Consider the following 25,814-nt stretch of genomic DNA (forward strand, 5'->3'; position numbering starts at 1 on the left):
CAATAATTGTGGACAACTTAAGTGCTGCTATAAATCTTTTTTTTCACCAGCGTTTTTACATAGTTCTTGTAATCTGTTAAAAAAAATATCTACACCCTTTATACAGATACAGTATGCTAGTCAGTTAAATTCAACACATTTTCTGAATAGTTACAGTATGAGTAAAAATCAGATCCATCCATATAAATCCACTACCAAGTCACTACACAAAATTGTTGGGAATCTGACACATATCTCAGTGCCTCTCCTAATATTCTAGTGACAGAAAAGGGTGGCAGAACTTCCCTGTGTCATTACTCCCTTAATAATGTCAGATATTATGGGCCTATAGGCATGTCTGCAGGTATTGGGAGAACAAAAGGCAAATAATCCTTGGGGTGCCAAAAGTTGCAGATTTCTGATGAGAGCACTGGCACGGGGTGTCAGGTAAGTAAATATAATCACTTGGGGGTGCCTAATTTTGGGCACCCTAATCCTTTGCTTCTCCTTTAACCTGACAAGTTATTTTCTGTGGCTGTTCTGCCCACTGAAAGATATTAATATTAGGGACTTTTAGGTTTTTCTTAAGGAAAACTGTAAAATCAGTTCTTAAAAATGTTTTTTAAAATGATACATGATATATCATCAATCAATCTGTCAGTAACGTGATTAAAAACAGAATTTTTTTTGTATTATATGTAATGGTTTAGTTTTTTATATATATATTTGCACAGTGCACATTATCTAGATAGCCTACATTATAATCCACTTTTCTTAGTTTCTTGTATTTTTCAGATTGGGTATTTTTCAACTGGCCTGGTAATTTATGCACAACATATTTCTTTCAAGATAAAATAATATAATACAATAAAATTCGGTAAACTGTAAGATAAACATGCACAGCTAGCTTTTATATAAGATAATATGAATCCAATTATGTAAGTAAGAGGACTAATCAGTCTATTTTTCAATTTAGCAGTGCTGAACTGGAAAAATATGAATATAACAGAAGTGATACAAAACAAAATGCTTACACATCAAAGAAAACTAAGGGAGAGGGAAGAGGGTTAAGCAAAACGCTCCTATATATAGGGAAAAGAAATCAGATTTATTTGAATTGATTCTTTTTAAGTTAAATTAACCTTCATAATAGAGTTGCAAATAAGACCATCTGGTCACATCAGATTTTATAAAATGAATTAATTCCAAGGAAAGGAAATGTGAGCATGGATGGAAAAAAACAATATATAATACAATAATGACAAAAATACACAACAGTCAAAAGGTTTTCCTAAACCTTCAAGGGACACATTTAACATAATATTCATTTTGTTGCTATATATTTTCATAAAAAACCTCACAAATCCAAAGCCAATCCTTTAAAACCTTAAAAAATCCTTCCTTTTTAATCATTAAGTCATAGGGTGAATAGTAACTTCTTAACCCTGCAAACTAATATCTATTATAATTTGTTATTTACAACAATATCATATACATAAAAGAATAGTTTTTCTATTTCAGACATTTATTTCTAGTTCACAAAAATGTATCATATTTTCAACAGAATTTCAGCCAAGCTCTTGATACACTTAAGAACATACTGTAAGCAATTAAAGGATATATCTAAGTTAAGCCTTCAAAGCTTGTTGATTGTATAAAAGTTATGGGAACAAATTGTAGGGTCATTCTAACTTACACTCTTCTTCAGGTTGTTTCTTCAAAGGAGCACGCATCTCCTGTACTCCTGCATTTCCCTGGTATGGTGCAGAGTCTTTACACATTCTTAGGTTCTCCATTCTAAAAGAGATGCAATCATTGAGATGAATGTACCAAAAAATTAGACTGGACTATAGAAAATATTTTTCTGTTCACCCCAAATTTCTAAAAACACACACCCTAGGGAATAGTATTCAATTCTGGAATTGCATTGCCAGTATAGAGTTCACACATACATAAAATCTAAAGCAGAAGTAGACCTTTCCAGTCTTCACCAAAACAACTGGATTCTGAATTTCTGTCAAAAGTAGCATACATAGTCTGCACAAGACAACAGAAAAATTAAAACACATACTAAAAGTGAACAGTGGGTGCCCAGAATGACAGACTCTGTTAAGCTACATGGAAAACAAAGATGCTTGATATGAGAGTTTACAAAGGAAGACATGTACAGCCATTTTAAAAGAAATTCCATGGAATGTAGAAAGGTAAGGTAGGTAAGGTGGATATATATATATATATATATTTTTTTTAAATAAATAAACATTTATTTTTAGAGACATACAACCTTCTGCAATGTAGTTTCAGCTAACTTTGGAACAAATGTTTTGTTTTATATATCTGTTAACACATATGTATATGTGAATGGATATATATATATATATATATATATATATATATATATATATCCATAGAAAAACATAGAGCCGGTGCACACATATCACAAGTACATGCCTAGGTGCTGGAATATCAAATCAGAAAAAAAACGCACTCATAGGACTTAGAATGCAAAAAAAAAAGGTGTTTAATTCAACGTTTTGGTTCTTGAATGTGAGCCGTCCTCAGGAAGTGTTCAAGTTCGGCTCACGTTCAATATATATATATATATATATATATATATATATATATATATATATATATATATATATATATATTCACAAATACATATGTGTTAACAGATATTGAAAACATTTTTTCCACAATTATCTTATATTCTGAAACTACATTGCAGAAGGTTGTATGTCTATAAAAATAAATGTTTATATATTAAAATACACTCTTCTGCTGTTATTACAACAATCTGACGACAGCATCCAAAATTCACATTTTGGGACATTCATTAGAATTCTGGGCATTTATTTTACAGCAAATTCAGAAGAAACTACATTCAGTTTATGCATAGTATTATATGTCTACTTGGCTTTATGCTATGTATCTTATAAATTATTTATGTTTAATAACTGAATGTTCTCACTTGGTGACTAGATACTAGAAAAAACGCTGTTTGGTGCAAGGAAGAAAGAAAAATGAGATTGTTTCTATGTATCTATTACCTTATTTCCCTTAATCAATAGTACAAAATGCATATATTTCCAAAAAATACTTTTTTGTATCTGCTGTATATCAAGTGCAATAAGTTGTCTTCACATCAGTACATTACATGATATGTCATAAAAAATGTGCTGAATTTCACTGCTGCAATGACTTTACTCTAACAGCGTTGCCCTAGATTTCATTCTAGTCACATGATAAATGCTTTAGACGAGTGGTAAAGCCAGATTCCATTATTACATATTTGCAGAAAATATTAAGGTATGTTGGCTGACCACACAACATATTTAAGAGATAGTTCTCAGTTCAGTAGTTACTGAGCTATTACACAAATAAAAAAGTGCAGTACAACAACTAAGCAGGGACTGAGCTCATGGGTTTCCAGCTGTTAAATGTAACTGTTATTTAAATGCTAATATCGGGCTCGATTGGGCTTGATTGTGGCCCATCAATTAAACTTCCTCAATAAAAGAAATTTTCTTTGGCAAATAAACTCTTCTCAGCTAAGTTTACATTTATGATTCCTTTCTGTTGCTAGTTCCAAAAACAAAGCTGGCTCTCTGTTTAGGCCCTTTACTTCTCCGCAGTCTCATGCTCTTCGTATCACCACTAGTATCCCTTGGAACAAATCATCAGTCAATGCCCTTGTCCATTCCAGAATCCCTCTAGCATCTCTTCTTCTCCAGCATATTGATTGAGAAAATCTTTGCTTTTGAATCCCTGACACAGGCCCATCCTTTGAAGCTTATTGGCCATCCTAGCATTAAAATAAAAAATAAATATCTCTGCATGGTCTGTGCTTAGCAGAAGATATGCATTCCTCGTTGATAATGAATAAATTGTTGTGTACATTATACTGTTGTTATACTGTTGTTATTTAGAAGTCCAATGACACTGCAAATATCCTTGTGGTGTCTGTAAAGTTTTCTAAAATTGTGCTTTCACTGAGAAACTTCAATCTGCACCTGAAGGGTATTTTCTGTTTAGCCAACATTCCCAATTTTTATGGCATAGGGCTAAGAAGAACATTATGTATTTGTAATTATCAGGAGTTATACAAAATCTTTCCTGCACAACATTTGTAACAAAATGGCTTTATTGAGAGTCAATCAATCTAGCATTTTATTCATTATTTTATCTCAACTTGGTAGCACTTTTTACCTGGGCCAAGTTAAGTTTGCACAACACAATCATGTATTCTAATTATATGGACAATTTTAAAATTATTAGCAATCACATGCTTTTAAAACGCACAACCTAGTTTTTAACCTAGTTGATCAGCTTACAATCCTTTGCCAAAGTGATCCAATTTAAAAGTCCTTAGATACTAGTTTATTACATGACATGTGTCCTTCATTAATCATAGCAAAGAACTGCAACTAGCAAAATAAGCTACTAAGGTAACCACCTGTGCTGACCTCTGTTCCTCTTAACTTCATATTGGATTCCTTTCATGTTTTCTTACTAAAACTAACCTTTCAGAAAATCTTATCTCCTTTATAAACTCCTGCTGCTCCTGATTTGGTTGAAGTACACTAAATAATTGGTGTCCTGTATATCTAAGTTTCTAGATTCTCAGCACTACCAGGTCGACTGAGAAGCTTGGCTCCTGATGAAAGTTCTTAGGTAGATAACAACACTCTTGCATTATCATGTTCATTCACATTATAGTTACTATGACATCTTGGAGTACCAGGAGAGCACTCCTGAAGAAGGTTGCTGTCAGCATGGACATTCCAGAGTGACATTGCCCAACATGGCATCTGTAATTTGGATCCTGCTGAAGCATTCTTACTGCCCTTACTGCAGTACTTCATTTTACCAATGTAAATAGAATTTCCAAAAGAAAGAAAGATTGAACCCCATCTGTAGCCAGCTACATGTTAGTAAGGACGTAAGCCTTTGTTATGTATTAAATGTATTACAGAATAGGCAGAGTGGGGTCAATTCATCTAATTATAAAATAGAAATACCATTAAAGAATACAAAGGAATGTGGCGTATCCTGTATATACTGTAAAAGGTTGTTTTAATTACAGACTAAAATCTGAGACTTTACGCTTCAAAAAGGACTTAAATGTCGCAATGAAATGAGCAAGACAATTATAATTAAAATAAAATATTAAAATCATCCCTATAATAATTATTATATATAAAAAGTTTCTATCCAACTAATTTTTATATATATGATTAAAAGAAAAGGTTTGTATTCAATAACAACATAAAGCACTGCATTATTTTCCATAATACCACTCTAGATGTTGGTTTAAAAGACACTGTAAAAAAAAATTAAAAATCTTTGTATTTTAATTTGTCTACTTTTTTGTAATGCATGGTTAGGAAATTAAGTATCTCATGAGAGCCCATGATGAAGTGCTTCTGCAGTGGCAATAAAATCATTTACATACTTCTTTGAGACTTGGGGTCTGGCAAAGCAGCTTTGAAAATGCTTGCCAATATCAGAAAGCAGCTGCACTACAGATCACAGAACGGCAAACAAGCTTGCAGCTGAACTCGAAGCTGAAATGGAAAGACTTGCAAATTAATTGAATGTCTGTTTCACTTCTTGTTTACTTGTGTTACTGAGAAGTATTTATCCTTTATTTGTAACACCACTAAGGCAAACTAAATTGCATGAATATACAAAAATGCTGGTATTTTTGAAGATAATTTAGCTCATCATTCAAAGGAAAAATGTTTGTAATTAAACATATATAACAAAATCAGCTGAAGAGCCAAGGTTAATACAACTTCTCTAAACCATACATTTTCATAAACTTAAATTATCATTTTCACTTTCATAGTATACCAGTGCAGAGTACTTAGCTTAGGAAAGTGCCTTCCACTTAATACAAGAGCACCAATTTATGTCAATCTAATATGTATTATAATATAAAATATATCTATTATGCCCCTATCTGCCCTTTTGCTAGACAAAATCTCATCAATGGCACCAAGTATTTTATTTTACGCCTAATTAAACATATAATTTATTGTGATGATTGCATGACATACTAGCTTGTTTTGATATTGTGTTTTAGCTTTACTTTATATATGCCTTATAAACACAAATAAAATAAAAATGTAATAGAAAATGTATATATGTCTTGTGTTTTTATTCAAGTTTCCCACCTCACCCACCATACTTCTCAAGGATACGAGAACTCCGTTTTTGTTCATGAGCAAATCTTCCATTCAGTCCCAAAGAGCATTTCAGAAAGAGGAATCTGCTAAGTTCTTGGATCAGATAAATGTTAGTCATCCTTGTTTTTCCTATGGTTTCACCTCTATTTTTGTTGTGGCCCACATGTATTTTCTCCCATGCTTGGACAGTAGAAAATATAATTTTGACTGTCATTATATAATGTAGCCATCCACTAGATGAATACATTTTTATTGAACCATTACTTAGATACCATGTTTAATCCTTTGCAGTATTCCCAGATTAGGAACAAGTTCAAAAATAACTTTTATTAAAGACTCATAAAAAAATATTTAATCAAACTTAAAATACCTAAAATGTGTTTGACTCACTGATTAGTTCAGGTACTATAATCAGTGACTATAGTACCACACTTTCAACCATTGCCTCGCTCTCTTCAGTTGTGTAATCGCTGAAAGATTAAACAAACACTGTTTGGGAAGTAAAACATTCATAACCATGTCCTTCAAAGCCAGAAACATAATAAAAAAACACATGGAATTACTGTATAGTGGTATCATTGTAGGTAGGCCTGTTCTGGAGGCTGACCGGACATAGGTAGGGCTTCCCCTAAATGGCAGTGTGGCTTGAACCTGTGCTATTGGTGTATTGCTAGAATCCGCTAGCTTCATGCTTATCAGGACCTGAAAAATTCACCTTGAGCTGTAATTTTTATGTTAGAGCGACCCTTCTGATTACTGGTACCACTATGCAAAATAACTTTTATGTGTTGCTGGCACGCCCTATCCTTGACATAGATAAGCCCACTGACTACAACATGGTGCAAGGCCCTCTTCTTTACATATAGTTTTTTCATTCTGAAATGTAGTTGCATGTAGACAGATGACAAATAAAAAAATCATACTTTTGTTTGTTTATCATGAAGAACCTAAAAATATTTAACTTTTTAGGAAAGATAAGATGATTAATTCTCAGTTTTCAGGGGCACTGCTCCTGCCTGACTGTCGAGATTTTCTCGGCTGTCTGCCAGACTAAAACAAGCTGTGAAGCAAAATCCTAATCTTCATTTATTTTCTCTGTAAGAAGACATCACCTAAAACTGCCTTTTTACCAAAACTTTGAATTTTCATGAATCTGGTCATAGCAGCACCTGAGGTTAAGCATGTACAAAGAAAGGGTTTATAGCCATATCATTGTAAATATGTGGCATAAATAATTGCACAGTGTATCACCTCAGTGATGTTAACAAACACACTTTGTATTTTTGTGTTTGTATTGTGAGCACTGCATTTGGGAGGTGCAATTGCGTGATAAATTATAATTGTTATGCACTGCATTTTAGTCTCTGATGCATTAAAGAAGATAATGATGGACTGTAATACAATATGACAATTGAGAGCTTGTGATTTACTGCAAGGGAAATTGAAAAGTTGTTATGTTCTTCAAGGGTGGAGGAGTGAAATGCTGACTAAATCTGTTTTTTTGGCAGCAATAGTGTATTTTTTTTAACCTCTGTTAAGAATGTGACTTTGCCAGCCACTATAAACACCAGATTCAAGTCCACTGTCCTGTCCTGTTTGCCGAGGGGGAATTAACATTTTACAATTTGAGTTTTAGTGTTTAGAATAATGATTTGCTGGTGAAGATATGCTTTAGGCATACTACTAAAAAATATAAACAGTTGACCGGTTTCAGACAAAGGCAGACCATGCATTTTGCTTTGGGCCTTGACTGTAGCCCTATAATGTCTCATCCAAATAGCCACATATAATATGTAGTGACTCCTAATTGAATTCTATCATATAAAATGAAGTAGACCACTGTCATGTAGCTGGTAATGTTCTGAAAGACTGCATTAATTGTCTGTAATCACATTACCCATCATTGTCCAAACAGCATTTGTTGTCTCATCCTGTTCCATTAAACCTGTTACTGTGTGGTTTTATGTGCGTTGTTACAAAATTCCAACACAGAGTTTAATCTGACATTTTAACATACACATCATGGAGGCAATTTACAGTTCAGCTGAATGTCCCTGGCACACAAGATCTTGAATTTAATTTGAGATTAGAGCCAGTGACCTGTAAAAGTAAGGCCGTTAATTTTACAATGACACAGAGAGAAACAGCATGGTAAGCCTGACAACTGCGAATTTCACTTAAATGATGATTGTGTATCTGTTGGATTTACAGGATGTCCAACAAGGACCAGCATAAAATAAATATTTAAATACGTAATTAGTAGACCATTCTTCATAACATTTTGTGAACTAAAAATAGAGTCCGCTAACTTCATATTTCCTAAGTTATGTGGATACTATTAAAATTATTAATATTACATGCCTTTTGTGTGTCACACAGTTCAAACGGTACAATACATAATTAACATTGTTTTGTTTTCAGTCAAACCTACAAGACATCAAAAATCTTACATAGATTATAAATGAAATTTAAGGGAAAAACTGGAGGCTAAATTATTCCTTATTAAAATTTGTGATCAGTTTTCATTGTGGAAGAAAAGGTTCATCTTTTTTCCCTTAGAGCTCATTGACTTTTCAAAGTCTAACGAACCAGAATTAACAGTATCTAAAAACAGATGATGGTGGTTGTAGTTCACGAAAAGCTCCAGAGATTTTATTTAGAACAGTATTATTATTATAATTATTATTTGTGGGGTATACAGTGGAACCTCAATTTTACATACCCCAATTTTAACTTTTCCCTCATTTTACACTGGTTTTTGTGGTCCCATAAATATATAATGCATAATACATTTCCCTGATTTTACATTTTCCCAGATTTAACACCCTTTTTTCTGGTCCCCTGAAAAACTTAAAAAAGGGGGTTCCACTGGAAATAATATTACAATTGTTATTATGAATCTGCTTTTCATTATATATTTGTTGCTTTATTTTCTCAACGAAGGTCGAGGCTTGTAATCTAAAGAACACCATCCCCATTGTGAAGCATTGGGTCGAAGAATCATGCTATGGGTGAGTTTTTCTGGAAAAGTACACTTCAGAAAATAAGAACTAAAGAACTAAAGCCTAACTAAAGAAATAGGCTAGAAATATTGTACATTATGGGTCAGATTTATGAAAGGTCGAATTGAAAATTCAAATTAGATTTTTGAAATTTATTTTTAAGGTCCAAACTGTCAAATTCGACTAGGAAATTATCCAAATTCGAATTTGATTTTCAAGATTTATCATACACTGGCCCTTTAAGAATTTGAATTCAACTATTTGCTACCTAAAACCGGCAGAATTACAGTTTAAGTCAATGGGAAAGGTCCAGGGATCAAATTCGAGAGTTTTGAAGCCTTCCTGACATTTGAGTTTTTTTTCTGAGAATTCGATTCGAGTTTTCGGGTTGTTTAAATTCGTTCGAGTTTTAAAAATTAGATTTTATGAATATATTTCGGCAAGTTGAATTTAGAATTCTTTCGAATTTAAGGGAGTTTAAAAAAAGCTCTTAATAAATGTGCCTCTATGTATTGGGCTTTTATACCAGTCCAAGGCAACCACAGCCCTTTAGCAGTAACGAGCTGTGCCCCCAAAGATGCCCCAGTAGCTCCTCATCTTCTTTTCTGCTGATTCACTGCACATGCTCTGTGCTGCTGTCAGTTACTGATCTTAGGGACCGACACACAATATACTGTGTATACAGAATATTAATGTCACAATATAAGGTTGATTAGTAATTAATACAGATAATTACTACATGGCAGCACAGAAACCAGTACAACTAGCATCAGACTATCAGACTAATAATTCTTGTATCATCAGTTTATATTACAGACAAACCTTATTTTCTGTTTAGCTTCTCAATAACTGCCCACTGAGCATGTGAGTGTCGCAGACACTTTCCAAGATGGTGATCCCGTGACACGTTTGAATCACTGCTGCTACTGAGATGCTGAGACTTTAGGCTGGTACAATAAGTTCAGTATGCAAAATATGCCTTTTTTAAACATATTCATTAATTTAGTTCTCCTTTAAGAAAAGAGGGTTCTGTAGAGATTCTGAAAAAAACAGTTGAACAAAATAGCTTATAAGAAAACAACTCAAAAGTACTGGAGTGTTCATAACAAAGCCCAGACCTGAATCCCACTGAAAACTTTGAGCAGCATATCAGAGCTGACAGATGACACCAGTTCTGTCAGGATGCCACAAAATAAACAAAGTACAAGTAAACTTTTTACCCACAGGAAATCCGATATGGTAAATAAAAGCTGAAATAAATCTGTCTTTGAGCTATTACTTTGAAATGACCTCATAGAAAAAATAAAGTGCATACCCCATTTGACTTAGCACAGGCAATGTATGGCAACACGATTTGAGTAAAATACGATAATTTAATTTGAACATCTTTATCTTGAACTGTACAAGAGTTGTAATGTTATTACATCTTACATATGATTTTCTGCAATGGAAAGCATCCATAGTCCCTTACATTATCTAGATTACTGCTTTAAAACCGTAAGGTTCATGAGACATGTAAAAGAAATAGAAGTCTGATGTGTTATTCTTTCAACTAGACATCATTTTTTTGCAGTTGATGTTTCATGACAAAACACAAAGCATCGGCTAACACTTCAATACTTCAAAATGCATTTAAAAATGTCACCTGTGAATCATCCTCAACTGTGATTTTGGAAGGAGAGACCTTTGTTACATAGTTACGGTTTATGTTCTCTACAAAAGAACAACTCTATGCACAATGCTTGTAAAAATGCCAGCCTAGTCTATAGAACACCGTTTATTCAAGGACAGCCAGGGCTAACCAGTTCTTGGCATATAATATGCTTTATGTTTAAGCAAATGCTAGATATTATACAAACTAAAGTGATCAGAACATTTGATATGACTGAACAGTATGAAAACTTTGCATGCCTCCATGTGTAGCTTATTAGGTGGGGTAAGTTGTAGTTCAGTCACTCACCAACATATCAATTCAATGGTCGCAGGTGCATGTGTACTGTGGTCCACTTCCCATCTGGGTTACGATGCTCCAATATATAACACAGCACCGCAGATGCAGGATACTTCATTTAATTGGAACATTTATTGGAACATATGGCTCACGACCTGTTACAGAGCACTGTTTCAGGTCTACTCTTGACCCTTTATCAAGCTTATTAGCTGGGGTACTCAGGTTTCCTGTGGTTCATTGGTCCTTTAGGATCATACAATCAGGTGTCAGAGGTTCTAATGATTCAGAATGTCAAACATGCATGAATAGCAATGTTCTACTTTCTAATATTAATGGGCAGGTTTATCAAGGGTCGAATTGAAAATTCAAATTTTTAAATTGGAACTTCAAGTTTATTTTAGTGTAATTGGACTAGGGAATAGTCCAAATTCGATTCGAGTTTTAAAAAAAGTTCCGAAATTGATCATGTACTGTCTCTTTTAGAATTCAAATTCGACTATTTGTCATCTAAAACCTGCCAAATTTGTGTTTTAGCCTATGGGGGACCACCTACAACCAATTTGGAGTAATTTGAAGGACTTTTGAAAATCAAATCTTTTTTTTGAAAAAACTTGATTCGAATTCGACTCAAGTTTGCAGGTCGACCATATTCACCCGAATGTAAATAATTTGTTTTTTTAATACATTTCGATTGGTGTTTTTTTCTTTTGAATTTCAAAGTTTATGGGAGTTGACAAGAAATTTTACCCTTGATAAATACAGTGTGCCCCTAAGTGTAAGAAAGTATTAAAATGAAAGTCTACATTAAGAGCTGGTCTACAACCTTTCATATTTTTGGGTATACTGAAACAGACAGCAGTTGCTAGAAAAGTAAGGCTTTTTCAACAGTACAGACCCCACTGTTTTCATTCAAGTTATCAAACTGCTAAGTTTGTTTGTTTAAGGTATCCTATCTGTTTGTTTAAGGTATCCTATAGATATCATGTTACAGAAATATTTAGTATATGGAATGGGGCAAGTGGAAGAACTGACATTTGTGAGTATGCTAATTACTGAATGGGGTAAAAGATACTATGTAACTATGTAAAGATCTATGTAACTGAAAAACCTAATGAACTAAATAAAATATGTATGAATAAAATCACTGAACTCACTTTAATCATTATAGAAAAACACATGAGATATTAAGATCACATACGGTTGCAACTCTGATAGCCAACCCTCACAAAACCTTTGATGCCCAAGGATTAAAGTAATCTGTGTGTAAAGAGTTAGTTGTTGTGGCAAGGTATATTAGTTAGGTTCTCTGATATTAAAAGAGATATAAACAATAGTGTTTAACTGTGCAAACCAAACATTCAACTGGATGGCATTTATGCAGAAACAGCACAGCTCAGTGCACTTTAACCAAATGAAAGAAGCTGCTATTGCCCAAACATAATATGGTATATTTAGCTTCATAACACTGATTACAAGATGCATTACTATATTTCCTCTATCCAATCCCATGACACTGTTTATGCATTATATAAGCATGGATCCATCTGACATCAAAACAAATCATATAAAATATGTAGCATCAGTTATGCATTAAAACAATCATACAATCCAAATATTACATTGACTAAAAATTGTCGGCATTTCCTGAAAGCTGCAGGTGTACAGGTAGCAATCATATCCTCCGTAAGTTTCTACATGACAGAATAGGATCCGAGCAATGAAAGGTTAGGGGAGGCTTGGTCTCCACAGAAAGAGGGAATGTGCCAAGTATCATTAATCATTAAAGGCTCCTGGGGAGCACAAATTATAAATAATTTCTCCTTGCACAAAAGCCATCATTCTCTTAGGAACTAGAGTTTATGCAGTAGTGACTATAGTCTTAATAAAGTTATATTTGAAGAAAATGTCAAACTTTATGTTTATGCTCATACTAATGACAAGCATCCCCATTAACAAAGAACTGATTTGAAATCTAGAGTGAAGTTCATTTAATATAACATGTATAATAAAATAATATATTGTTAAATATAAATGATATAAACAGATCCTCATGTGCAGAGCAAAACTAGCTACCTACAATTTTTTTTGGCTAAAAGCCCTAAGGCTCATTAGAGCCCTTGACATTGAGTCCTGTGCATGAACTAACAATAATGGGCATAAGCAGGAAAGGCTGCATTTATTTGGGGGTTCCAAAAGTTAGGCACCCCTAAGTGATTGTATATACTTACATGAAACCACGGTGATCCTATCAGAACAAAACTGAGCACCACGGAGCAATCAGCTTTTTCGTTCTTTTTGCGGGTGTGCATGCACAGTAGTGCAAAAGCCAAACTTTAAGGAAGAAGTTGGCAATTTTGTTCTACAGCACATGTGTCTGCCCTGGGAAATTTGAAGAAAGAAGAAGAAGGAAGACGATCGCTCCATGGTGCTCACTGGTATAACACCAGGACAGGTGCAGTTTTCTCGGCCTGGGGTTTCAGGTAAGTAGATAAAATCACTAGGGGGTGCCTAACTTTTGGCAACCCCAAGCAAATAGGCCTATCCTTCTCCTTGAATATGTTTTTTTAATACACAACAGAAAAGTAAAAATAGGTCCATTCAAAAGTACCAAAAATCCAAAAATTGTCATGTTCTCCTACAATGAAGCAGATTTACATATTCTAGTATAACTGCAGCTGTTGATAAATGGGAATGAACAGGCTGATTATTAATACTTTAATATAAAAAGGGCTATTTCTTCTAGGTCTTCAGCAACATACAGTATGCATACATAGCATATTGTATGCAGAATATTCATTCTCTGCATATTTTAGTTTCTATATATTTGCGTGTTCTGTCATTTTTATGCAGTGCTCCATAGACCTGTACCATATTTCTTGACGAAAAAGACAAGCAATAAGAAAGATTCTATATATAATGTAAAGTATTCAGATATTGAGTGTTTTCGAATAAGTATATTCTTTATAAAAGAGTTGTAAACCTAATCAAATGTTTTAGCTCTCCTGTCAAAGACCAATAAAAATCAACAACTCCTCAAAAATCTTTACTGTAATTCACCCCATTAATCATAATAATCTAATAAGCAAAAGAAAACCATGCTCAGAAGCTCAGAGAGAGAAATTGAGAGATAAAATAAGAATAATACTTACTTGAATGGCTAACAAAATGCAAGATGGGTATTACAGTACTAGCAAATTAGATAGAGGAGTTAGTGATTTGCATGCACTCAAAGAATTCACAGCTGACTTTCACGAACATGTGTTATTTAAAAAAGATATAGTTAATTTTGTCTCATCACCTCTTATTCTTCTCACATTTATGTACAGCCTGGTTTAATTACACCTAGCATTTTACAGCTGGATATAGAATTATCCAACAATTTGGCACAGTGAACTAATTCAAAAATCTTGATAAATTCTTTAAATGACATTATCTTATGATACCTTTGTGCACAGAGTATAGAGTAGATGATTGGATAGCTCTAAATTCATCTTCAAATGTTTGTCATCCCTAATAACATATTTATAAAGACTCTTTCCTCTAATATTTTAAGCTACACTTGGCAATTTAAAGAAATTATTAGGGACTTGTATTGGAAAAAATCAGCACCAATATCAAAAAGACACATTTAAAATCTCAGTAAACAGTAAATCACTCTAAAATGTATTGCAATTCTTAGATCCTCTACTGTCCCCCTCTATCAATTTTTTCCTTTTTCATCAGTGTACTTTCCACTTTCATCCTACTCAACTACTTATCCTTTAACATATTACCAAATTGCCTTCCTTCACACAATCAAGAAACCATTTTTTAACCAACAATATCAGCACAGATGATTCTTGGGACTACCCCTGTGTATTTTAACAGTGGACAGGTGTTACACCTGATGCAATTAAATGTGAAGTCTCTTAACGTGAATTGCAATGCTATTGCTAATAACTAATGTTATAGTTTCCAGCAGCTAGGGAAAGAAGAACTGCAAATTTTAAGTAGGAAACAGATGTGAATATGCTGGGCGAATTTGAGCCGTTTCGTTTCGCCAAAAATTTGCCGCGGGCGAATTGTTGCAGACGCCCATTAAAGTCTATGGGCGTCAAAAAATTTATTTTTTTTCATATATGGCATGAAAACCCTGTGATCCTGGTGGATCAAGGTTTTAAGGTTCGCACATAAACTTTTATCTGACCAACTGAAAGGAAGTGAAAAGGAGCTGCTGCTCTTCCAATTGTTCAGGCTATTCGTCTGAATGAATGGAACAGTACGAAAGTTAATTGGAATGACCGGTTGGGTCAGGATGGGTATGGCCACCTTAAGGACAGCCTGTTTTTCTTTTTTCAAGAAAAAATTCCCATTGTTCCCAGAGAACCTACTTTTTATTCACTTTATTTTTAACATTAAAGATGGGTTTGAATGAACACTGTATATTTTGTATACCATCTTGCACAGCATGTAGGTACAAAGTATATTCATTTTATTAATACTTCATGAGATGGTTAGATGGACCAAATTTACTCCAATGAGCAAATGAGCTCTTCATTATGTAGCAATGATTCATTAAATATGTATTCTTAATTCCAATCAAAAGCTCAGATCTAGTTTAACCCAGATAGTAAGCTGGAATGAGAAACATAGCTGTATAAATAAATGCATTATGTACATATTATGAAATCTAGGTGGTCTTGGGATTCCCTCCTTAAAACATTATTACAAGGCAGCACGGATTTCTAAGATTATCCAATGGTTTGCTAAATAAATATTTTGTAAACAGCACAAAAAATATTTTGTCCAAGGGTAGTCCCCAAAATATGTATAGTTTCTCTTAAAACAAGTATTAAAACATATTTTCAGTGCTGTATTTTTCAAGAAAGCTAAATTTTTTCAGCATGGCTTGAATTGCTAAGTAAAACATTTTAAAGTTCTTGAGGGGGTAATGCGGAGTTATTCTCCCCAAATGCTATACTGCTACTAATAAAATTGAGATTGAAGCTGTATACAAAGGCCTCTGGGGACAAAGCCATTTAGTATTTTCTTTAAAGCTTGGAACTGCTTGTAGCATTTTGTTAGCTCTTGCACATCCTGACAGTAAAAGGGATGATTGTTGATTTCTTTGAAACATCTGTTGCCTCATGATAACTTGAAACAAAGCAATAAAATTATTATTAAAGCATTATGTTTTCACTTTCTGTTTCCTTGACAACCAACACTCACCAACAGAAAGCTAATTTACTGAACACAAGTACAGTGTGTACAGGTGACAGCGAATATAAAGTAATAATGATTTAAAATAAATAAATTTTAAATAAAATATAATACCAAAGTTAAAGGAAAAAAAACTGAGTAAAATCTCATTGTGTGCACATCAATTTGTACAGTGTTTGATTTTACTACAGTTACTGGTTGAATTATTCTTTTTTTCAGCCATAGTTGACTTTCCTGCAGACTTCCATAAAGCACCACCTTCGCCACGCCTTAGCCAACCAATGAAAGATAAACCAACTTTATAGTCTTTAGCAATGAGAGTAATTGAGTAATAATGTAATAACAAACTGCACAGGTTTTTGTTAAAATACCATTTCTTAGGTTACAGATATCCTGCCTTCTTCGAAAAATATTTCCAAATCTAATGTATCTTTTGTTTTATGGGTTTTTAATATATTTATAATTCTACCATATCTAGACAAGCAACACATTTAACATGAAGTAAAAAAATTCCATGGACTAGAAAAGCTTTGCTAATATAGTGGGTATTTCACAGTAGTCCACAGCAATGATGTATTAGATGCCAGTGCATTTCTGCTTCTTATTTGGGGATAAATTATTGGATTTAGTAAGCATCAGTGTTTGAAGCACAAAGAGAGGAGTCACCTTGTGGCACTATTCTCTAGGCTTGACAACTAATTAGTTAAAGTGGATGTAAAGGCAAAAATATAAAATCCTATTTTTACTTTCTTTAATGAAAAATAAATCTATCTCCAATATACTTTAATTAAAAAATGTCTATTGTTTTTATAATAAACCTGACTGTATGCAGTGAAATTCCCCCTTCTTTTACTGCTGTGATAGGAATTGTCAGATGGTCCCTAACTGCAGGGCAGGTAAACGATCATACTTTCAAATGGCAGGAGGAGCCCCCCCACCTTACTTCCCAGAACTCGAGCTGCATTGTTGGATTCCATGTAGAGATTTGTATCCAGAGTCTCAGTGCAGTCTTTATATTCTGATTATTAATCAGTCTTGCTGTATTGGCTTCTATGGAAGATAATATTTGACTTGGGCTGTTTTCATAATTTATGACGATCCCTAAGCTTAACCTCCCAACTGAAGCCCAGATCACACTGAGCATGTGCGAGTCTTGATATTGCAGAAATGTCTAACAAAGTTACAAGATGACAGCCCCCTGCGCCAACTTTGAAAGCATAAATCATTTGTCTTATTAGGCTGCTGGTGCAGTAAGTTCATGTTTATATTTAGTATACAAAATACAGCATTTCTAACATTATTCTATTTTAGACTTTAGTTGCCCTTTAAATAAGTTTTATATACAATATGCCCAAAAGTATCTGCAGTCCTGCCTGTACATGGAATTTCTACTGGTCAAGAGTCCAGTGGCAATAACCACTGCTGCTGATGCTTTTCAATATGTGTAGTGATGTTAAGATTGATGTCAGTGCTCATCCACAAAAAGAAAACATACTCCCAGTTTGCAGTGAAGTTCAACAATTTGAGAAAGGGGTGCTTTTTATAAAACTACGCACTTTTTGTCATATATATATATATATATACACGCAGCGTGCGTGAGCCACACACCCTAAAAGTATTCGAGACCTGGATGCTCATGCAGATAGTTCATACAATGTGTAGAATGATAGGACTCACAGGATTTAAAAAGGTTTATTAGTCCGACGTTTAGGTCCCACACAGGTTTCCATTTTTTGTCTGTATGTATGTGTATATATATATAGATGTGAAATCTGTGACATACTATTCAGTCTTCAGCAGGTCTTACAATTAGATGGATCTAATCTGATTCAGTTAGAACCAGCACCAACAGCAAGAACTTGATATAATGAATTTCTGTATGAGAATGTCAACCTCTCACTGCAAGAATTTTGTCCCTCTTTTTTAATTACTGATTCATGCCCTACCTTCCTATGGTCTTGTCACAGCATCTCAATAGTGTCTGATCTTTAGCGAAAAGCTTGACAGTTCTGTTTTCCAGTGATAGATTGTATAGTGTCCAGTTTCAACTAAGGTTTCGATGATACACTGATCTTTCTTATAAAATACTACAATACTAGTATAACATGGAGTTCAAGATGATCTCAATGATTATGATGCATCCAGGTCCTTAACTGGAAAAGAAGTCAAATTCTGTACATGTCTACCACTGGACTTGATAGTTGGTATGGTTATTATTATTATGTACTGATTGTTTTTACCAAACACTGGACCCTGCAACTCCATTTTGGTCTAATTTATCCAAAAGACATTGATCCAGAAGTTTTGTGGTGTATGTAGATGTAACTCTGCATACCTAAGCAGTGTGGCATGTTTTTTTAGAATTTTTCTACTGAATACTCCTCCATCAACAAAATTAGCTGTTTACCATGTTGACGTTGATGCCAGGATGTAGTTCTATATTTTTTTTGCATTCTGTTTTTCTGTAAGATCATTAGTATTCATATAAATAACGTATTTGTTACTTACTATGTTGAAGCAATGAGCCAAAATTTTAGCAATGCTAGACAACTCTGTCACACAACAAAGGGTTAATGGGAGAAAGGCATTGCTGAACTTTATGCATGTACTTAACCTACTGTATCTCTGCAATAATATGGCATATTCAAGCAAGCATGTCTAATTATTATTGGCATAATTCTATGATTTTATATTGTAACAACAAGTATAGCTAGGCCTCATCGAAATAAAAACATTGCGTTTTTAGTAGGACAATAAAAATATCAGCCAAAAAACAATCCAAAAATAAATATAGTGGGGATTCGTAGCTCTTGCTTTAAGAATTATGTGGCAAAGCCAGCGCAGCCTTCTGGTTCTGGGAATCTTTTAAAGGTCCACTGCATTAGACCTGAATATTTCTATGGGTTACACTACAAACACCATTGGTCTTTTCTACTATTTAAGAGCAACCTAAGTAGTACAGTAGGCAATAGCAATATAGCATTGTATCCAGAAAAATGCCTGTAGATACTGTAGGAATAAAATGTAACCAACCAGCATTTTCAATTAATCTGCATCACAACTGTTCATTTCTTTTTTGTGTGTAAGCTGTATTGTTTTTTGTTAGCTTAATGGTACACTACTGCAAAACAATGCTACTTCAACTGCTAAGACAAACCAAATACATGTTATCACATAGATCTTGTTTTAATTGGAGTTGCATAAATGAACAAAACATGAGAACCAGTATACAGATTTGTTGACAAGTCAAACAGGTGTATTTTGTATTCATTATAAATAGAAAATGTATTTTTTAAGCCATTTAAAGAACTATTGTTTAGTCACCATCACGGCTATGGATTTTTGCTGCTGCAGTGTTCTTTTAGCACTTTGTTCATCAATGACTCAATGTATGGATGCATAAATGTACTGTATGTATAACTTTATTTATTAAGCGTTAATTGGTTATGCAACACTGTGCAATTTTACAATGTAGAAAATAATACACATGGAGAGCAAGTATTATAATAAACAAAATTATAAATATACACATATTAAGTGCTGTGTGGTAGGAGACAGGTAGGATTGATGCCCCTGCCCTGTAGATCTTAAACTCTCAGTGGGTGGATAATAGTGATGGGCGAATCTGTCCTATTTCGCTTCGCTGAAAAATTCATAAAAAGACAGAAAAAATTGTGAAACTGCAAAAAATCTATGAATTTTGACGCAAGCTGCAATTTTTATACACAAGACTATTTTGTCCAAATGCATTAAAGTCAATGGGTGTCCAAATAATTTTGACGCGCCAAATTTTTGCTGCAGTTTTCGCAAATTTATTTGTGGACGGTGAATCCATGCCTGAATAAAATGTGAATTTTGCCACATCATCCTTGTAATGTTAAAACAAAGTTTGCTCCATCTGTATGCACAGAACGCTTTTTAAAGATGTGTTGAGACCAGTCTAAAAGAAGTTCATGGCTTTCAAGCAACATGGCGTACAATTTATCAGTTTCCCCAGCTTGCTTTATATCTTGAACAGTATATTACATTTTATCGATATCATATATTTCCAGTGCTCCGATGTCAAGAGAAAGAGTTCCAAACTAAGCACAAATAAAAATACAAATGTGAACTAGTTAAAATAAAATATAGATGATAACGATTAGGTATGCACCGAATCCAGGATTCAGCCTTTTTCAGCAGGATTCAGCCGACTCCTTTTGCCCGGCTGAACCGAATCCAAATCCTAATTTGCAAATGCAAATTATGGGTAGGGACGGAAATAATGAGACTTTTTGTCATAAAACAAGGAAGTAAAAAAGGTTTTCCCCTTCCGACCCCTAATTTGCATATGCAAATTAGGATTTGGATTCAGTTTGGGATTCCCAACCTTTCGTGAAGGAGTCGGGGGTTCAGCCGAATAAAAAATAGTGGATTCGGCGCATCCCTAATAATGATAGATGTTTCATATTTTCTTTACATTCCCTTTAAGAGTTTATCATACATAAATGGGCAGAAGAATCTATTTGACAAATGCTTTAATTTCATTGCCCGCTAGAAGTCCAGCGGGCCAATGAAAGACCTTCTGTTATCTTTAACCTCCCTAAGGGGAAAAGAGAGAAAACATCAGGTAGCTAGAGATCCAGAGGCTGCCAATAGTACTTGGCCAGTAGCACTGCAAATCAGTTCCAGTATGTAATTGCTGTTTCAGCTGCAGCATGTAATGGTTCTTATTTCTCCGCAGAAAATAACAAGGCTAATTCCCTAAACCATGTTATCTGTTTGTCCCTCTCCTGCTAAATTCTTCCTTTATTCTGTACTATTGGATACATGAATCCACATCCACAAACTGCCAAGTGTTCATACACGAGTACCTTCAGAAGCGATACAGAAGAAGATGCAAATACACAAGTATTACACTTCTTTCTTTGCATAGACAGGCAGTTAATATATGTGGGAAAGAGAGACTGAAACATATCAATTACATAATCATTGCAGGTTACTTGTTGGAACTATTCCTCTGGATCCCACTAGATTGTCATCATGCCAAGTCGCATCATCTACCCAGTCTTTATTCACAGCACTGTGGAGACTGTCAGCGGGGGCGATCCTGTCCATTCTGCCGCCTGAGGTGGCCTTTATTTTGCCGCCCCCCTCTCCACGGCACTCACCTTTTCAGCGCAGGAGGGGGTTGTGGGGGGATGTGGGCTGTCGATGTCACTAGTGCAGAGAGTGCAATTGTGCTCTCTGCACTAGAAGAGCCGAAATTCCAGGTTGGAAAACGGAAAAACCACTCTTCGTTAGCAGGGACCAGTGTCAGACTGGCCCGGCGGGACACCAGGAAAAAAACAGGTGGGCCCGACCCTCGTGGGCCCCCGCAGGGTCAGACCCCCTCTCCCAATATTAAAATGTTGAAAAAAAGAAAGTTTTCGGTGATGCGCATCGGAGATCGCGCATGCGCACCGAGAAACGCCGCTCGCGCATGCACATGGCGGCGTTCTTGCATGCACACCGAGCTTCGCATTCGCACAGTCACGCCGAGTTCGGCACGTCACAGTAGGGGGGCGGGGGCCCCGGGACCCCCAGCCCGACCCTGGCAGGGACTGCATTTTTGCCACCCCTGGCAACCAGGGGGATTTGCCGTCTGAGGCAAGTGTCTCAACTCGCCTGATTGGTGAAACGCCCCTGACTAGTAGTATGTAAGAAGTAAAGACCCACTCTTGTCTACATAACCTTACATATATGTTAAAGTAAAAGAATTTCTTTCAAGGGCTTTACTTTCCCACTGAACAGCATATTTTGTTACATTTACTCTAACCAATTATTATATTTTGTGTATGCCTCACAGCAAATTAAAAAAAAAAATCATATCTGTGTATTCTAAATTGAATACATTGTGCATTTGAAATTTTAATTCATATTCACAGATTTTATCTTTCCCAAAATGCATACCCTTTCAGGTGCCATCTCTCTTTTTATCTGTACATCCATTAATGATCAACATCTAAACGTCCTGACCTTGTCCAGAATTTACCTGTATAATACAAAGCTTTGGCCTGAAATTGTGCTTTCAGTTCTGAGCTGTCTATCTTGTCTGCCAATACATTTCCTGGCTGCTTATCAAAGCTCGTTCCTAGTGCTGCCACTCTGCATTTTCTCTACTGTACTGTATGTGGACAGCAATTCCTACACTTCCTTTTTTCCAGCCATGGGCAATGGTAATCTATAACCTATACTAAGGTTTAAACAAGTATGTTCCTCTTCGGAACACATCTTGTATCCTGCATGACTCCAGTTAAGCTTTGTTTATATTTAGATATGTTGATTCCCTCTCCCCAGTGTGTTCCACAGTATACTGGGCTGCTTAATTGTTTCATTATATTCTGTATATATGTTCACATTGGCAATTATTAACTTTTTTTTATCAATATGTTTTATACTTACGTGTTTAAGTAACATTCACTGAGCGCAGTGCATCTTCCCTCCCCTATTTGCGTCACTTATATAACAAACGATTGTTAGATATATTCTTAGAAAGCACAATACGCCTGTGTTGCACCAAAACAGTCATAAACTAAAGGAAAGTGCTAATTCATTTATAGCACCTCAGTAAATCCTTTCAGCCTTGCTTACATTTAATTCTGAAAATTATTCAGCATTATGTCCTGATTCAATTTTACATATATATGTATATATACACACACATATATATATATATATATATATATATATATATATATATATATATATATATATCTACAAACTTACACCCTGAGTGTAACATTATACATTTTTGGGATCCGGTATCTGGAAACTCATCATCCAGAAAATTCTGGATTACGGAATTATGGAATAAACTCTCATAGACTCCATTATATTCAAATAATCCAAAATTGTAAAAATTCCCCTTTTCTCTATAATAATAAAACAATACCTTGTACTTGATCCAAATCAAGACATAAGTAATCCTTACTGAAATCAGAAGCAGCCTATTGGATTTATTTAATGTTTACATGATTTTCTAGTAGACAAGCTATGAAGATCCAAATTACAGAAAGATCTGTTATCTGGAAAACCCCAGGTCTCGAGCATTCCGGATAACAGGTTCCATACCTGTACTACTTTTTCTAAAGAAAATCCAGGTAATAAATTGTATTTGATCAATAAATATAAAAGTATTGTTTTTTTGTTTTTTTTTACTGCGTATCACTTAATGCTGGCTATTATGTCCACTGTCCCCATTATTTTTGTTAAAAAGAAAATGTTAATTACATGATTTTTATTAGATTGTTACAATAAATTGCTCATAAAAATCACTCTAAGTTTACTCTATTTTAATGTTATAAACAAATACGATATACCTTTAAAACACTATCTACAATGCCTTACTTGGCCAGGCTGGGAGGGAGTTTGTACATTTTCTGCTTATGTCAACTCCTTAGCTAATTGCATAGTGTGTCCAACTGATGTTACATTGGCTAATTGCTAAGAAACATAATGTCATTTCAGTCCCAAACTAATCAACTTGCTGACTGAACCAGGCCATGAATTAGAACTTGCTATCCTTTTTCCTGATTAAAATACACAGCGATTTCTCAACAATGCTATATTTATCTGCTAAAAACTTTGAGATTGTGGGAGTCTGTGAGCACAATGAATTCTTCACCAGGAGCTAGCCCTTAACCTTTAATTGTGAGTAGTCATCTAAAATTTGGAAACAGTATAACTGTAAATTATGGCTTATTTAAAACTAGCACAAAACACCATATTTTTATCCCTTTTAACCAATCCCCCCGGTTACTCCATGCACCGCACATTTAAATCTGGTATCTCTTATTATGCGGCACAGTCTTCATCATAAGGCGTTAAGATACCCTTTAACACATCACTGTCATTTTAAGTATTAGCTATGTTCTTTTAAATGCAGAACATCCTATGCTAAAATAAATAATGTCAATGCAAGGCAATGGTCTTATGAGAAATAGAATTTATTGGGGAATTTATTTTATGATAAACGGCATGGGAGATCTTCCAAACTATTTCCAGTGATTGAGTTTAAATCACTGTGAATTAAACTAAAAGGGAGCTCCATTATGAAGGCTCTTGGATGTTTTTTTAGTGCACTACAAAGTAACAAGACAGTTGTCATGGTAAATAAATGTCCAGTGGAAAAATCAAGAATAAGTTCTTTCATGTGGAATTCTATTGTACAGTGTGTTCTTTATTCTCTCATACATTAACAGCGTCATGTGGCTCCTACGTGCATTTCATTTTACTTTGTTTCAAACAAGCCACTAAAGCAGTCTTTACACGATTGGCCGCATGCATGCTGGCTTGGTTTGCTGGCATGGAAGTGCAGTACACAAACATGTTAGCTATGGAGTTATTGCTGAAACAATGGGGATGTCCTACCTGCCAGCTGTTGTCGAAGTAGAACAGCCATCATCCAACATATTTACTAGACAATATGGTGTAATGGATTCTATGATTGAAAGGCCATTATGAAGCACTGGAATGGATTTAGTTTTTTCCAGAGTAACATCTACCAGCACAATATAAGGATAAATAACAGGCATAAAAACATTAGGCAGACATGTTTGTCTTATTTGACTTGGCTTTAACATGCATGCATTTATTGTTCCTGTGAGCAGGTTTAAGATTTAAGGGGAACTATCACGTAAATGAAATGTAAGCTTCATCATACTGATTCTAAATATAATCAAATAAAAATGCTGTACCATTTCTGAAATAATCAAGAATCTCTTCATTATCCCCTTCTCAGGTTTGTTTGTGCTGGAATCAGTTATACAGTAGCTCTAATACATTTGCTAAGAAAGGAAGCCACCCCAAAATCAGATCTGTCAATCAAAATCTGACACTTGACTCCTGCATGAAGACAGAATGAAGAGCGACAGAAGGAAATAGTGAAGAATAACCTGTTTATTTCAGAAATGGTACAAAATATTTGACTGATAATATTTAGAAAGTTTCCTATTTCAGTGAGATGAATTACATTTTCATAATTTGTGATATCTCCCCTTTAAGGTAGAATTTGGTTAATACAACTATGACCTGCATTAATACAACCACAAAATATAATAATTTAGATGGCTACAAATTTTACTAAAACTTTGTGTGCCTCACATAGGAACTTAATCATTAAATGCCTACACAATGTCTGGAATCCTTGCTGAATAATCTATAACACATTTGTCATCATTGTTGTTTTTTTACACCTCGGTGTACCCACCTGGTTGGTTTGCTTTAGTTTTCATGCAACCGGTTGCAACAGAACCCACCATTTCTATTGTTCTGTTTGACTTTCTATCCCTCTGAGCTGCTTGAATGTAATTTCCCTAGATGATTATTAAAGTTCAAACCTAACTATTAAACTAGCAATGAAACAAAACCTGCAATTAAAGGTGACATTAAATCTCATATCTTGAGAATGTTAAGAGAAAAAAAAATCCAGAGAACCATCAACAGACAAAGAAATCATTTTCATATAGTTTC

General features: G+C 34.5%; 1 protein-coding gene across 7 annotated transcripts in view; it reads right to left on the minus strand.

The window, feature by feature from the left end:
- Positions 1-25,814, minus strand: part of LOC108714205 (leucine-rich repeat-containing protein 7) — a 218,928-nt gene that overhangs the window by 184,152 nt on the left and 8,962 nt on the right. For 6 of the 7 annotated variants that reach the window (XM_041590354.1, XM_018258200.2, XM_041590358.1 and 3 more), the window contains exon 2: positions 1,676-1,776. The exons of the other annotated variant lie outside the window; for it this stretch is intronic. In XM_041590354.1, coding sequence (XP_041446288.1) covers positions 1,676-1,775 — 100 coding nt within the window. In that variant the 5' untranslated portion in view covers position 1,776. The remainder of the gene's footprint in view (positions 1-1,675; positions 1,777-25,814) is intronic. 7 annotated transcript variants of the gene reach the window in all.

The sequence above is a fragment of the Xenopus laevis genome, chromosome 4L (genome assembly GCF_017654675.1).
Source record: "Xenopus laevis strain J_2021 chromosome 4L, Xenopus_laevis_v10.1, whole genome shotgun sequence".
Classification (NCBI taxonomy): domain Eukaryota; kingdom Metazoa; phylum Chordata; class Amphibia; order Anura; family Pipidae; genus Xenopus; species Xenopus laevis.